The following is a 17128-nucleotide window of genomic DNA, read 5'->3' on the forward strand; positions in this document are numbered from 1 at the left end:
AAATAAAACTTTCATTTGGTAGAAGGAAATGATCCCAGGTGGAAGAAGGTGAAGAGGTGAGAAAGAATAATGAGCTATTAATGTAGTAAATATGTATACAAGGGACAAAATCCAAATAAAGGTTTAATTAATCAAACTCAATTTTAATACAAACCCTCTTATAATTCTTCTTGCCTACGTAAGATAATACTGACATCACTATAGTTTTGAGGAAGCAAAACAAAACCCGTGTGGAGGAAAAGCTGCCTTTGAACACATGCACTCTGGGCTGATAACTATGGGTTAGGAGGTAAGGATCAGTCATGTAAAATTGTGACTTTCTATAAATTGAATAATCCATTTACACATAACCCTTAATTCAGACATTCAACTTTGATTTCTTCCTAATAAGCCCTACCCTCAAACCAACAGGTAGGTATACACTCAATCAGCACACAAGACAGCTGACACAACTTCCAGTGGCTCTTTATTGAATGTCATGAATACAACTGACAAAATACAGAAATGGAGTGGATATCATTGCGCTTAACATGCATTTCACAGTTGTGAAAGTTTGAAAAGTTCGATTAGCACTTTTAATAAATACTGATTTCTGAAAAACATTTTTAGTAAATATTTCATTTTTAAAAAATATATACTGATCAGAAAGAAAAACTCAAAATCTGTTTGTTAAATGAATGATACAAGAGTTTAAAATAATGGGTTCACCTTCCATTTTCCACAACTCTGACCTGTTTACTTACTATTAATTCACGGAACCTGGGACTCAGTTTTTGAAGTTAACTTTCTGGGGTTGCTGGGAGGTAGGGTAATTATGAAAAAGGAAACACTTCAATTCTGGGTATAAAAGACTGCCTTGTATAACTTAATGAGCCCCAAAAAGGACTACAATTCCGAGTCAAAGGCACAGGTATTGCCCGTTCATATATACAGATGAATGTCTGTCTCCCTCCAATCAAAGTTAGTGAAATTACTTTGCTGTCACAAACAGCAAAAACATCAGTACATTAACTTCAGAAGCAGAAACAGGAGGAAAAGGCTGCTACACAGAAAAACAAATATGTAGATAAAAGTGAAAAACTGAATAATGTGGACTGTTTACTGTAAAATTATCACTCACATGGATATTGGATTCAGTGCCCACAGCAAATCCAGCTTTATTCCATGGAAATGGGTCCTCCAGTAGTTTAATTGCCTATCCCCATCCCCAAATGTCTAAGTGAAATGAAACTCGGCAAATTCTGAATGACTGCTGTACTTAAATTATCTGTAAATACAAACATCAACTGTTAGGGCAAAAATAGCCTATGAATTGTAAACGTTCCAAGAAGGACAAGCTCATGCTGTGAAGAGAAGCTGCCCTGAGTCTTAGTCTTTAGAAAGAGATCCGATGGCTGCACTAGCAGCCACACGTGAGCGCCCATCTTCATGTCACAGACAACGCATTCTGCAGGCCAGGTGTATGCTCACCAACCTATACAAGGGTCTGGGCAATCCCGCAGGTAAGTTTCAAATTGACCTTTGGTAACGTCCATCAAGGTTGTGAATACAGTCAGCTGAAAGAAAAGTTATTTTTACTTAAAGGATGCTTCAATTCTAAGATGTCCTGCCTCAGTAGCTTTTCTGTACTTGTGGAACTCCTTTATGAAGTTACTTAATATTAAATAATTAATATATAACATTATACATAAGATATAAAAAATATAAAGATCCAAATAATAAAAACAATTGACTATTCCAGGTCATGAATATAAATTGGCTTGGGAGAGAATCTTTAGTTCTTGACAAGGTCTTAACTCCTGAGCGGTACACTGCTTCACAACCAATGCTGTAAGACTTCCCCCTCCCGTCTGTGTAAGCTGCAGTCATGCAGCCTAACAATCTATGAGGTCTGAACAGTTGAGCTTTGGCTGTCCTTATCCTGAAAGCATGTGCAGTGAGGACACTACAGGCATGCAGGTTACAAGGCACACACACAGGAAGGCACACAGAATCTGTAAATAACCTCTGAGGGCCCACGAAGGTGTTGTGGACAACGTAACAAGTACGGCAGAGTCAGTAGGCTTAAGAAAGGCTTCCTGCAAGAGCCAGGTTCTGATCCACATGTGAATGGGCAGGAGGAATTTGTTCTGGCAGAGGTAACGGAGACACGCTGATTTTCGGGAGGGTTAGGAAAAAGGACCAAAGAATAGAAGGAACTAATGGGAAAAGCAGAATACACACGGGGAGACTACTAGTAAATTGGATGATTAGGAAACTTTTTGCAATTTTTTAGCTACAGTGTGGGGAAAACATACAAGAATGTAATCAAGTTTAAGAGAAACCTCAATCCACCAAGACACAAAGCTCTATCTAAACACGGACTTCAGACTTTGTTTTGTCGAGTTTTAGGTGTTAGTCGTGGTGTACAGCATAACATTCCTGACAGGGAGAAGTCAAATTGAAATACTATAATTAATTCAATGCCATGTAAGTAAAGCTGGAAACAATACTGACCATATTGGACATCAAGCCACAGTAATCAGTTTCTTTGTCACATGCCAACAATTACTATTTTAGTCACACAAAAACATTTAAAAAAATCAGCCTTAAGCTAAATGTGGACTTGGGATTCTCTCTGATTTATCCAATATAACAGGAAAAGATAAAACACAGGACCAAATTCTTCATTTAAGAGCAAATTGTGTGCGTGTGTATTTATTTTTAAAATACCTTGTTGAGGACAGGTTTTGTCGACAGGACATCATATATGGTTGATAATGAGATTTTCTAAAACACAAAAATAGTTTTGTTCAGTAAGTTAAATACAGAAGTCAACGGCCTTATCCACACAAATGGATCATTAGAAACCAGGACCTTCTTCAACCAACCTCCCCCCAACCCACTACATGAATTTCCTTCAGAGTCACTGTTAAAACATAGGTAATGGTTCTCATGTATCACTTTTTCTTTTTCATTTTTCCTCTCTCTAATTCTTGCCTGTCTGTCATTCAACTCCACAGAATGGTGTCCAGCATTAGAATAAGAAAGGGAAGTACAGCCCTTTAAATTAAAATTTTGCCCTTTAAATTCTAAACAAAAACTCAGTGGGAACTGTTGAGAGATACTGAATAATAGATTTATAAATTTTTCAAAGGCCAAAGTGACTTTCATGGTCACCATTTCTTTCGGTATATGACATCGTGACTGTTACCTCTTGGGTTGTGTGGTTTAGACACATCTTTGCAGCATTTCTGCGATCATCAAGGAAGAAGGGATTTTTCCAGCGGTCATAGTTAGTTTCAACCACATACCATCTATCCTGCTTGGAGTCAAGTCTAGATACAAAGAGAGATTCCTCTCAGGCTTCATGCTTTAAACCTGTACATATGTCAGCCTATGTTTTAGTTGCTACTTATTTGGGTTTAACAAATGTACTTACTCATATACATCCAAAGACTTTCTTCTGTCTCGTGTAATCACACAGCCCTCCCCAGACTTGTTGCCTCCCAGGATAAAGTATGCTGGGGCCAATAGCTTCGATTTGGTCAGGATATTCTTGGCTTCTTCATAACTACATAGAAACATTTTTTTAAAATGAAACGTTTTTAGTTGACTTGGGATGGAAATGTTTTATCTCTGGAAACTAAGCAAAAACAAATATCTGAAGAACGTGTATTTTTTTTTTTTTAAAGAATGGTGAGCAGGGCTCAAGGAGGAACAATCCCAGACTCCTATGTGATGAAACACAGACCCGAAATAGTCCTTCTAGTCTGAAGGACAAACAAAACAGCCTCAAGAGATCATCTTCCACTCTTATTGTCTGTGCCTTTCACTCAACAATAGAACAAGGGGAAATGGAATTTACCACCATAGATAGGATTTGGGGAACAGAAAGTGAACACTGAGAATTAGGGCTATTAATAACTGAAGTGAGTTTTCAAAGACTACTGAATCTTTTTTCCCTGGAAAGCATTTAAAATAGAATTAATGCCCGTTTAATCTAGGTCATTTTGATGTAGTACTGGCTAACGGCAATTTTGCTATTATTATAAGATTTCTGCACCCGCACAGAGTATAACTTCTGGGTTAATAGGTATTATGATTTAAATGAATATTTTATTGTACAATTTTTATTTTGTGTATGGGTGATTTTTTTTGACACCAAGAAAAACCCACAGGTGCCCTTCACAGTGGCACTATGCCTAGCACTTCTTAAACAAGTCATTCGTTTCCTTGTTTTAGACACAAACACACAACACACACACACAAACATGCACGCACGCACAATTTCCATATGAGTTTCACCTAAGAAATTCTGAAATAATTCTTCAATGGAAGACATGCTGGAAAATATTTTTGTATTTTAATATGAATAATTTAAAATAAACTACAATACACTAAACTGATCATACACCGTGCTCCAGTGGGCTTTAGTCCCACTGGATGGTTCCACAACCACGAATCAATGTGATACACCACATTAACAAAATGAAGGATAAAAATCACATGATAATCTCAATAAATGCAGAAAAAGCATTTGACAAAATTCAACATCCATTTATGATAAAACTCTGTACCATGTGGGTATAGAGGAAATGTCCCTCGACATAATAATAAAGGCAGTATATGACAAGCCACAGCTAACATCATACTCAATGATGAACAGCTGAATGATTTTCCTCTAAGATCAGAAATAAGACAGAGGCCCCCTCTCACCACTTTTATTCAATATAATATTGGCAGTAGTGGCCCGAGTGATGTCAAGAAAAAGAAGTAAAAGGCATCTAAGTCAGAAAGGAAGAAGTAAAACTGTTGCTATTTGCCGATGACAAATACATAGAAAATCCTGAAGACTTCACCAAAAAACTGTCAGAACTAATAAATTCAACAAAGTTGCAGGATACAAAATCGATACGCAAAAATCAGTTGCTATGTGCTAATAATGAACAATCAGAGGAATTAAGAAAACAGCCCCATTTACAACTGCATCAAAAATAAATAAATTTAACCCAGGAAGTAAAAGACCTGTACACTGAAAACTATAAGACACTGATGAATGAAATGGAAGATACAAATAAATAAAAAGATATTCCATGCTCATAGATTGGGAAATTAATATTGTTCAAATGTCCATACTACTCAAAGCATTCTACATGTTCAGTGCAATACCTTTTAAAATTCCAATGGCATTTTTCACAGAAGTAAAACAATCCAAAAATTTATATGGACCCCTCCCTCCTCCCCCCAAGAAACCTGCAATACCAAGCAATCTTGAGAAAGAAGAACAACGCTGGAGGCATCATACTTTCTGATTTCAAACAATATTACAAGCTATAGTAATCAAAACAGCATGGTACTGGCATAAAAACAGACACAGAGATCAACAGAACAGAACAGAGAGCCCAGAAATAAACCCATGCATATGTGCTTAATAAAGTTATGACAAAGGAGCCAAGAATACACAATAGGGAAAGGACAATCTCTTCAATAAATTATGTTGGGGAAACTAGAATGCCACATGCAAAAGGATGAAAGTGGGCCACTATCTCACCCCCTACACAAAAATCAACTCAAAATGGATTAAAGACTTGAATGTAAGACCTAAAACCATAAAATTCCTAGAAGAAAACACAGGCAGTAAGCCCCTTGACATCAATCTTGGCAATGTCTATTTTGGATTTGATACCAAAAGTAAAGGTAACAAAGACAAAAATAAACAAATGGGACTACATCAAACTAAAAAGATTCTGCACAGTGAAGAAAACCATCAAGAAAATGAAAGGGAAACCTACTATATGGAAGAAAATAATTGCAAATCATATATATGATAAGGGGTTACTATCCAAAACATAAAGAACTCATGCAACTCAATAGCAAAAATAATAATAATAATAAATCCAAACAATCCAATTGAAAAATGGGCAGAGATTCTGACTAGACATTTTTTCAAAGAGGACTTACATACAGATGGCCAACAAGTACATGAAAAGATGTTTACCGTGTTTTCCCAAAAATAAGTCCTAGTCAGACAATCAGCTCTAATGCATCTTTTGGAGCAAAAATTAATATAAGACCCGATCTTATTTTACTATAATATAAAACCGGGTAATTATAATATAATATAATATATAACTATGTAACTATAATTAATATAATATGATATATAATACATTTATACAATAATATAATATAACATAATACCGGGTCTTACATTAATTTTTGCTCCAAAAGATGCATTAGAGCTGATTGTCCGGCTAGGTCTGATTTTCGGGGGAAACAGTAACATCACTAATCAGGGAAATGCAAATCGAAACCACAATGAGTTATCACCTCACACTTGTCAGAATGGCCATTATCAAAAAGACAAGATATATCAAGTGACGGTGAGAATGTGGAGAAAAGGTAAGGCACTGTCAATGAGAATGTAAAGTGGCGCCACTATGGTAAACAGTGTAAAGGTGCGTCAAAAATCTAAAAACAGAACGACCATACGATCCAGCAATTCCACTTCTGGGCATTTAGCTGAAGGAAATGAAAACACTACCTCAAAAGATACACGTACCCCCATGTTCACCTCTTTATTTACAATAGTCAAAACATGGAAATAACCTAAGTGTCCTTCAATGGATGGATGGATGAAGAAAATGTCGTGTACACACACACACACACACACACACACACACATGCACGCACACACACACACAGGCACACACACACACAGAGCCATTAAAAAAGAAGGAAATCTTTCCATTTGCTACAACTGGATGGACCTTGAGAGGTCATTATGCTAAGTGAAATAAATCAGAGAAAGACAAATACCATATGATCTCACTTATATGAGCATGTAGAATCTTAAAAAAAAAAAAACTCATAGATACAGAGAACAGATTAGTTGTTGCCAGAGGCAGGAGGGTGGGGGAAGACGAAATGGGTAAAGTGGATCAAAAGGTACAAACATTCAGTTATAAAATAAATGAGTCCTGGAGATCCAATGTACAGCATGGTTACTACAGGTAGTAATACTGTGTCATTGAAGGTTGCTAAGAGTTCTCAGAAGGAAAAATAATTTGTAACTAATATGTGTGGTGATGGATGTTAACTATACTTATTGTGGTCATCATTTTGCAATATATGCAAATATCAAAACAGTTTTGTATACCTTAAACTAATGTTATACATCAATTATATTAATAAAAAAGTTTAAAAATAAATATTAAAATTGATAATAAAGTACCCAGATTACCTTGTGCAATTTTCCAGAACTGATCTAGAGATAAACCCTATCCACATGGCATCTCTCTTTCCCAAAATCCACTCTATGACACCTGTAAGAGATCAAGCATATACAGTGTCACAGGACCTGTAAAAGGTGAGACTATTAACCAGAAGGCTTAGTCCAGCTCCCTCTTAAAACGTCTATGAAATTCCCATTTAAGAACTCTCTACTCACCCATATAACCGCCACTTGTACTGAAACGTTCATTTAGTGTAAGACTAAATAGTCCCTGGGAAAAAGACAAAGCAGTGAAGTCAGAAACTTAGACCATCCTGTTTAAGGCCCTCTCACTTTATATGGTATAACAAGGCCTGGGGTAGGTAATGGGGAATGCAAAGATAAATCAAAACCATGATCATATCACCTTCTATCAACGAGCCTTTTTAGAAGTTCAAAGCATTTTCACATCCAGTGTGTGAGATAAGTAGGTGGGATGTTATTGGCCAGACTTTTCTGACAATGGAAACTGAAGTGCAGAGAATTCATGCCTAACTTGCCTGAGAGGGAGACCCAGGACCAGATTCCAGGTTTATATTCCCAGCCCTCGACATCCAGGCACATGCTTCTTCCCCAGAATGGGCTCAGGAACCTTCACTTCCTTTCTCCTCTTTTCTACCGTGAAGGTGACAAGAAGTACAAAGGGATGAACTGGGGCTTTGTATTCTTTTTAGGTCCTCATTTCCTTAGATTCTACCCATCACAGAGAGTTAAAATCAGGTCACAGAGCTACCTGTAAAATTATGTAACAGTAAATTCCTTACTGGTTTGAATCCTGTTAACGTGCCCACATAGCCAGCAAAGCTTGAAGCCTTGAAGACAGTTTTATTGTTTCTTTGGAAGTCCAAATTCACTGTTAAAGGTTTTAGTTCCTCAGTTACGACCCAGGTATTATTATTTATATTCCACCTACAAAAGACAAATTTCAGTAAAATTTAAGAACAACGCTGATAATGATGACTGGTGAATATGATGGCATGGCCAGGCATTACTCTAGGTACTTTATCTAACCTAATCCCTAATGATCCATCCTAACAAGAACTCTGCAATATGGGGGGTTTTATCCTCCACTTTTCACATGACAGAACTGAGGCTCAGAAAAGGTAAGTAATTCTCCCAATATAACAGCCTATAAATAGCAAGCTCCAGATTCAAATTTAGGTCTCTGGTTATAAACCCGTTATATGTTTTTCAGAAAGGCCAAGAAGACACATAAAATAGAATGCTATTCTTCCTTTTAAGCAATAAAACTAGATATGCATCTGGGGCCTCTAAGCAGGCTCCAGATTTCTGTTCACTGCGTGCGCCTCAGTTACATATTCTCAAATAACTGATAAGAGTGTGCCCATCCTGTCTCAAAATGAACGAATCCAGTCTTTTCACTTCTGGTCACACTTGGAGCATGATTTGGGACTGACTTTTCATCAATGGAATACAATCTACTCTTAAGGACTGATATACAACATTTGTTTTTTTTTTTTATTACTTACCCAAGAAATATTCCAAAATCCATGTTTCGCCCATGTAAAAGATGACCTAATTTAAAGTAAAAGAGACATAGAGTAGCAGTAATGAAAATATGATTGATCTTAAATAAAAGCTGGACACTTAACTTTGGTTAAAATTAACTGTTGAATCCAATAGTAAGAATTAACAGCATCCCGATACTGTAAATCTTAAGATCAAACTGTTATCTCTGTCACATTAGTCAGAACCCCTATGATCCCTGAGAGCACAGGGTTCCAGGAAAGATTACATCCTGGGAAAAGGATCAGTGGTCCTTCTTTGGTTCACTGTGACACAGTCCTACCCAGACATCACTACTGTAGCCTCACCCAATGTCACGTGCTGATATGCTTCCCTTCAGGCACTGTCACTGACAGCTCGACACCTCAGGGGCAAGGTACAGGCAGACTTTATACCCAGAGTATAGGTCAAAAATAAGAGTGCATTAGGATACATCATCCTGTGCCTTGTACTCTGGGGATTAGCCAGGGACAACACAGGAAGTGAGGATGGTCTACAGAGGGTCTCTTGGCTGGGAAATGATGGGAGATTTGTCCTGAGCTCCAAGGAAAGGCAGGGATGATTATGTATATAAAGATCATGATGCACCCCTGGGAGTACTTATATCAAATCATGAAGTTGGGTATAGGGAGACTATGAGGACGGGTAAGAATGTTTACAGTCCTGAAATATTTCTTCTAATTTTTTTTTTTTGCCTACTTTAAACTTTAATAGGCAGTACAGTAGTAGTCCTAACATAAGGATAGTTTTCAATTCACTTTTTTTTTATTACTATTAGTTTCAGGTGCACAAAACAATGTAATAGTGAGACATTTACATCCCTCACAATCTACTACCCTCTCCCCCAATCTACTACCTCTCTCTTCCTTATGCTGTATTCCACTTCTTGTGTGTGTGTGTAATATATATATATATATACACATATATATATATGTATATATGTATACATATATTAAATTATAGTTGACATTCATTATTGCTCAGCTTCAGCTTCAGGTGTACAGTGCAGTGATCAGGCATCTACACCATCCTTGAAGTGGTCTCTCTAATGGGACAAGTGTCCATCGGATACCCTACAAAATCTTTACATTATTGATTATATTCCCCAAACTATCTTTTGTAATTCCGTGTCAATTCACTTTTAAAAGTTAACCAAGATCCATAAAACTGTATGCAATATACAGAGAATTTGCATAGTAAGCCTAGATTGTATAAGTTCTAATTTTATTTGTTTAGAAGATTTTTCTTTCGCTCCATAGGTACTTTGCAGTGCCCACCCTCCCTCAGCACACATTTACCTTTTTTGTCTTCTGTTATTATTGAAGTACAAATGGTAAAAAATTCATAGAAAATGTTGAATGAAATAATTTCTCCTATGAGAAAAGATAGGACATTTTTTGGTTAATATACAGAACCGTGACATTGTTAGAAAATTCTTTTTTAAGAAAAGGTTGAACTGTCTTCACTGTGTGAGCTTTTGCTTTGGCATTCCTAAGTGTCTGCAGACCAGTCTGAGTGTGCCTGAACAGCTGGATGGGTGAGGGTGTCTCACCAGCCTGTACACTCTGCTGACTAAGGATAAAGCAAGTTCCCAAAGAGGGAACTTTTGGGCAAGTTGAACATCTGGGCATGTTGAAATTTGACTACAACACAATGTCCACATTTTTTCATCAATACGCTTCATTTTAGCTTTCTTTGGGGGGGAAGGGCTCAAATATGATAATTTAATACATCTGGCTCTTGATTGTATACTGAATATGTATTTTGCTCAGATCTTTTAGTGTGACTAATATTCAAAGTTGAAAATAGAAATACAGGAAATATATACATCAGTGCAGAGCTTACCAAAAAATCCATTATGAAACATTTTAATTTTTGAATGTTCTTCCAGAACTGTATAATAATACAACTCAGCATTTAATTCAGTGATATACAACACACTTTTTCTCTGTTGCATTTTACGAGTATGTTAATGCGTTAGACTTAACATGTTTTTTTTTCCCCACCCTAATTTAATGTTTTATTTCCATTTGATTTCTATTTTGGTGAAACTCCACTCAATTTTCTTTTATTATGAATGGTATGTTAACCTTCTTAATCTATTTTTATTTTGAGATATTTATATGTGGCATTCATTTGCTGGAGTTCTTTATAGAATGAAGGAATTAAAGACTTCTCATACAGGCTGCAAGTATATATTTTCTGTATGTTTTGATTATCTCTTTAAAATCATTTTTCTAAAGAAGCAAAAACAAAAAAAATCTAGCCACTTTTGAAGATAAATGCTACTGATTTTCTGAAATTCTCAATCATCTCTCTTGTAAAAACAACTTATATAGCTTGGTAAGTTAAAAATAACTTTTGGGATAGCAGAAAAAGTCTTTTATTAAATGCTATGAACTGGAACTAGAATTTTAAAAACAGCTTCCATCAATATCTAAGAATATGATAAATGATATGATGAAGGATACGATGAATGAATGATATGCAAGACCTCCTCCCTAAAAAAAAAGAAATACAACTCAGAGAAATCAATGAACTAAATAAATGTTGAAATTTCATATATCATGTTTATGGACTGGAAAACTCAGTATTATAATCTAATTCAAAATATCAACAGGCTCTTTTGTCAAAGTTGACAGGCTGATTCTAAAATTTATATGGAAATGCAAAGGGTCTAGAACAGTTAAGACAATTTTGAAGAAAAATAAAGTTGGAAATCTTACACTATATAATTTTAAGACTTACTAAAAAGCTTTAGTGATTGCAGTAGCGTGGTACTTGTATAAAGAAAAATAGATAAATGAAACTTATTAGAAAATCTCCAAACATAATCAGGCATATATACAATCATTTGATTTACATCAAGGGCACCACTGCAATTTACCGAGGGAAGAATAGTCTTCCTAATAAATGGTGTTTAGTCAACTGGATATTCCATATGGAAGAAAACTGAAACTTGACCCCTAACTTATACCATACACAAAAGTTAACTCAAGATAGATTATAGGACTATATGTAAAAAGTAAACATAAGACATCTAAAAGAAAAGATAGAGAAGAATATTTTCATGACCTAGGAGTATGCAAAGATTTTTTTTTATGGTTCCAATTTTAAATAGTTTTATTTAAGACATTGCATTTTATACTTTACAATACAGTGCGTATAAAGTGCATCGTTATTTCCTTTCCCTGTGCACTTATTCCATATTCAAGTATCAAGAATGCTGTTATTTACTAGACAGAAGCTCACCTTTAAAATGGCCATGGAATTTGCTACAAATTTGGGTGCTTCCGTATTCTGTGTGGAACAATGCTAAATCTATGCTCAAGGTTGGCTTAATCAACCTCTTCCATCCACAGTGGGCCCAGAAGAGGCACCACCAGAAGGAGGGTCTCCACCACCAGGGAAGCCCTCAGGGATCTCTCCTGGCATGCTTCCTGCACTCTGGTACAGCTTAGTAATGATGGAGTTGCAGACATTTTCCAGCTCTTTCGCTGTTGTTCAAATTCTTCCTTCTCTGCAGTATGATTCTTATCAAGCCAGTTGATGATTTCATTGCACTTGTCAAGAATCTTCTGTTTGTCCTCATCATCGACCTTGCCTTGGAGTTCTTCATCTTCAACAATTGCTTTCATGTTGAATGTATAGGATACAAGTAAATTCTTGGAAGACACCTGGTCCCTCTGCTTCTCATCTTCAGCTTTGTACTTCTCAGCTTTCTGGACCGTGTACTCCATCGCTTCCTCGCTCAGACCCCCCTTGTTACTAGTGACGGTAATCTTGTTCTCTTTTCCTGTACTCTTATCCACAGCAGAGACACTGAGGATGCCACTGGCATCAATATGAAAAGTGACTTCAATCTGAGGAATACCACGAGGTGCCTGTGATTTCAAACTTGCCAAGCTGGTTGTTATCCCTAGTCATGCCCGCTCACCTTCATAAACCCGAATAAGCACACCAGGCTGGTGGTCAAAGCAGGCGGTGAAGGTCTGTGTCTGCTTGGTAAGGACGGTAGTATTGCACCTGATGATGACAGTCCTGACTCCACCAGCAGTTTCAATGCCAAGGGAAAGAGGAGGGACATCCAACAGCAGCAAATCTTGAACACTTTCAGATCTGTCTCCAGATACGATGGCTGCCTGGACAGCTGCACCATGAGCAACAGCCTCATCAGGGTTGATGCTCTTATTCAACTCTTTTCCATTGACGAAGTCCTGTAGGCGTTTCTGAATCTTGGGGATACAGGTAGAACCACCCCCCAGGACAAATCATGGATCTGGGACTTGTCGAGCGTGGCATCCCCAAAGGGCTTTCTCTGTAGGGTCCAGGGTGCCATGGAAAAGGTCAGCACTCAGTTCTTTAAATCACGCACGGGTGATCGAGGTATAGAAGTCGATTCCTTCATAGAGGGAATCAATTGCAATACGGGGCTGGGTGCTGGAAGACAGAGTGCACTGAGCACATTCACAAGCAGTCCGGAGGTGACGGACAGCACTCACGTTCTCACTGATGTCCTCCTTATGCCTACACTTGAACTCTGCAATAAAATGGTGGACTCTTCGGTGGTCAAAGTCTTCTCCACCTAAGTGGGTGTCCCCAGCTGTAGATTTGACCTCAAAGATTCCATCTTCGATTGTGAGAATTGACACATGAAAAGTGCCACCTCCCAAATCAAAGATCAGCACATTTGCTTCAGCTCCAACCTAAGCCATAAGCAACAGCAGCAGCAGTTGGCTCATTGATGATTCTAAGTACACTGAGAACAGCAATGGTTCCAGCATCTTTGATAGCCTGACCTGAGAGTCACTGAAGTAAGCAGGTACTGTGACGACAGCGTTGGGCACAGTCTTCCCAAGGTAGGGTTCTGTGATTTCCTTCATCTTTGTCAAAACCACAGATGACACTTCTTCTGGATACAAACTTTTTGTCCCTGCCTTGTATTCTACTTGGACCTTGGGCCTGCCAGCATCATTCACCACCATGAAGGGCCAATGCTTCATATCAGATTAAACAGCATCATCAAATCTATGTCCAACCAGGCAACAAAAATCGTGTTGGTGAGGTTCAGTGCAACTTGATTCTTTGCGGCACCACTGTTCGGTATCAGTAAAGGTGACATAACTTGGAGTGGTTCTGTTTCCCTGATCACCGGCAATTACTTCCACTTTTCCGTGCTGGAAGACACCTACACAGGAGTCTTGTCATTGCCAAGATCAATGACTACTACAGGTCCGTTAGACATGGTTGCACAGCGTTCTGGAACTTTCATTCTCGCCCCCATTCTGTGAATGGCCCCAGGGAAGGCCAGGTGGGGCTGAGAGAGCCTGTGCCCAGAATTGACACATGAAAAGTGCCACCTCCCAAATCAAAGATCAGCACATTTGTTTCAGCTCCAACCTAAGCCATAAGCAACAGCAGCAGCAGTTGGCTCATTGATGATTCTAAGTACACTGAGAACAAAGATTTCTTAAATGGACACAATAAGTACTACCCATAAAAGAATGAGAGAATGGACTTCATTAAAATGTAGAATTTCTGTTCATCAAAAGACACCACTAAGAGAATAAAAAAGCAAGCTACAGACTGGGAGAAGATACTTGGAATACATATATCTGACAAAGGGCTTTTAGTCAGAATACATAAAGAATTCCTTCCAACTAAGACAAAATGGGCATAAGACTTTAACAAGCACAGGAAGGAAGGAAAAGGTCAATAAGCTGTTTCAATGCATTAGTCATCAGGTAAATACCAATTAAACAATAATGGGGTACTATAAAAACTCAACAAAATGGCTCAAATAAAAAAAGACTATCAAGTGGAAAAGTACCAAGTGGAGAAAACTAAAACTATTATATTTTGCTGACTATCAATGGATACAATGACTTTGGAAAACTGGGTGGAAGAACCTACAAGGCTAACTACCCTACATACAGCTACCCTATAACCCAGTATACATCCAAGAAAAAGGAGTGCATTATACTCATCAGAAGACATGTACAAGAATGTTCATAACTGCTTTATTCCTAATGTCCAAAATTTGGAAACAACCCAATATCCTATTCTTACCACAGCATACTACCGTGTTTCCCCGAAAATTAGACCAGGTCTTATATTAATTTTTGCTCCAAAAGATGCATTAGGGCTTATGTTCAGGGAATGTCATCCTGAAAAATCATGCTAGGGCTTACTTTCCAGTTTGGTCTTATTTTCGGGGAAACACGATACCTTAATGATAAGCGCAAGATTTCAGACACAACAGTTCATACTATTCGGTTCTATTTATAAGCAGTTCAAGAGGCAAAACTAATCTATGATGAAGTCAGAATAGCTGTCACCTGGGGGACTCAGTATTGTCTGTGAAGGGGCATGTTGGAGCATTCTAGATAGCTGCAATTTTCTGTATCTTGATCTGAGTTTGTGATTATGGTCAGTATGCATTTTTAAAACCCTATTGATACTTCAGATCTGTGCTGTATACTTCAGATCTGTGCAGTTTACTGTATGTATACAACACCTCAATAGAAACATTTTAAGTGGTTTAATCAATTTTTTAAAAGCTGAAAAATGAACTTTACCTAAAGGTATGCCGGTAATATCTGAAATCCCCTTCATTTCCTCCTCATAAGGGCCAGGAAAGTTGCCAAGTAGACCAGGCTGAAAACCAAATAAATTAACAATCATTCAACCTAAAAGGTTGCTTTGAGATTTGGTTCTTTTACATATAATTGATTCTACATACTGCTGCCACAACAGGTGATCTGTTATTTTTAAAAATACTTTTACATCATGTAATTCTTAAAGATCTATGCAATACTCACTGTAACTCTTGCTTTTGAATCCCTAAGCTCATTTGTTCTCAGGTGATTCTCAGATTGTATTTCACCCTATTCTCCAGAGAGACAGGGAACTGGAATAATTCCACTTGGATGACCTCGTATGACCCACAACACAGGACCATCACAACTAGCACTCCTTATCTCTATTCAAACTCACCCGTTAGCCATTGGCACTACTCCCTCATTACTATTTCCTTCCCATACATCAAAACATACGTATTCTAGTCACTAACGAAATCTTTGGTCACGGTTAATAGCTGATCTTGGGCTAAGATGCATTACTGCATTCTGTTAGCAAACAAGGACACACGGGCAAATTCAACTTTTATCATACTGGATATCATACTTTTTTCCTTAACTGTAACTATGCACTAACAATGAAATCAAGATTTAAGCTCACAGCCTCTTGCTAAGATAATTATTTAAAATGTCCAAGTCTCATTTTTCACCAGGTTGCTATCTGTGTGTAATGTGACCTAACTAAGCACATTATGTGATTCCCTAGGAATTCAAAGCACAGTACAAGTGGGATAGTTCCTTCAACTTAAAAACAAAAATGACTTATTGAACATTTATTAACCATTTATTACATCCAGGCGCTGTGCATAACACACAGTATGTCACTGAACCCTCAAAACCATCATAGATAATATGTTATTAGGAAATTCTCCCTGATGAGAAAGCTGGAGTCTCATATGTTAAGAAACTTGTCAAACGACACACAGCTAGTATGTGACTGATCCGACCTTAAACCCCAATGTTTAAAGGCTACACAAAACCCCCCGTGTTGTCTGATTACAAAGGCTTTGCACCCCTTGCATGTGGTCCTCCCTGCTGACATGCCTGGGGGGCCTGGGGCATGTGGAGATGGGGGAGTCTGCTGCTGCTGCTCCTGCCAACATGTATTTGGGGGGAGTCTGGTTAGTCTGACCATAAAGCAGAGCCTTAATCAAAGGCCCAGGGAGCAGAAACCTGAGGGAGAGCAGGTTTGGTGGTTGGCAGGTGCAAGTATCATAGGAATGATATGCCCAAGGCATCCAGCCTGGCGAACAATAATTCTCAACCAGGGGTGGTTTTCTCCCCAGGGGAGATTTGGTGACATCTAGAGACATTTTTGGCTAACACAAATGAAGGGGTGACACTGGCGTCCAGTGGGTAGAGGCCAGAGATACTGCTAAACATCCTACAATGCACAGAGAGCCCCCACAACAAAACAGTATCCAATCCCAAACTTCAGTAGTGCTGAGATTAAAACATCTGCCCTGGGACCTGGTGTCCTCCCCAGTCCTTTGCACCCTGCAGGCCAGTGAGGGCCCCAGAGTCAAGACTGAAAAGGGGTGATCAGGGGGTTCTAGGGGCCAGGACCTAGATTTTTCCATGGGTTCCACCTAAATGAAAAAAAAGGGCTGAGAAATGGAAGAAAATGAAATGGTTTGGTGAATGCATAACCACAAGGAACACACAAGGCAAGTAAGTTTCAATGGTCACATCTCCTAAGAGACTCCAT

General features: G+C 38.0%; 1 protein-coding gene and 1 pseudogene across 1 annotated transcript in view; both read right to left on the bottom strand.

Annotated features, from left to right (window-relative positions):
* Nucleotides 1–449: 449 nt before the first annotated feature.
* The window catches only part of ASAH1 (N-acylsphingosine amidohydrolase 1), a 33758-nt gene continuing 17079 nt past the window's right edge, over nucleotides 450–17128 (bottom strand). Inside the window, exons 5-14 of the mRNA XM_033104908.1 lie at nucleotides 15361–15439; nucleotides 10081–10155; nucleotides 8746–8791; nucleotides 8020–8164; nucleotides 7433–7487; nucleotides 7226–7307; nucleotides 3422–3553; nucleotides 3194–3317; nucleotides 2713–2769; nucleotides 450–1556 (exon numbers count right to left, since the gene is read on the bottom strand). Coding sequence (XP_032960799.1) covers nucleotides 1467–1556; nucleotides 2713–2769; nucleotides 3194–3317; nucleotides 3422–3553; nucleotides 7226–7307; nucleotides 7433–7487; nucleotides 8020–8164; nucleotides 8746–8791; nucleotides 10081–10155; nucleotides 15361–15439 — 885 coding nt within the window. The 3' untranslated portion in view covers nucleotides 450–1466. The remainder of the gene's footprint in view (nucleotides 1557–2712; nucleotides 2770–3193; nucleotides 3318–3421; nucleotides 3554–7225; nucleotides 7308–7432; nucleotides 7488–8019; nucleotides 8165–8745; nucleotides 8792–10080; nucleotides 10156–15360; nucleotides 15440–17128) is intronic.
* Nucleotides 12017–14027, bottom strand: LOC117021667 (heat shock cognate 71 kDa protein-like; annotated as a pseudogene).

This window comes from Rhinolophus ferrumequinum, chromosome 4 (assembly GCF_004115265.2).
Source record: "Rhinolophus ferrumequinum isolate MPI-CBG mRhiFer1 chromosome 4, mRhiFer1_v1.p, whole genome shotgun sequence".
Taxonomy (NCBI): domain Eukaryota; kingdom Metazoa; phylum Chordata; class Mammalia; order Chiroptera; family Rhinolophidae; genus Rhinolophus; species Rhinolophus ferrumequinum.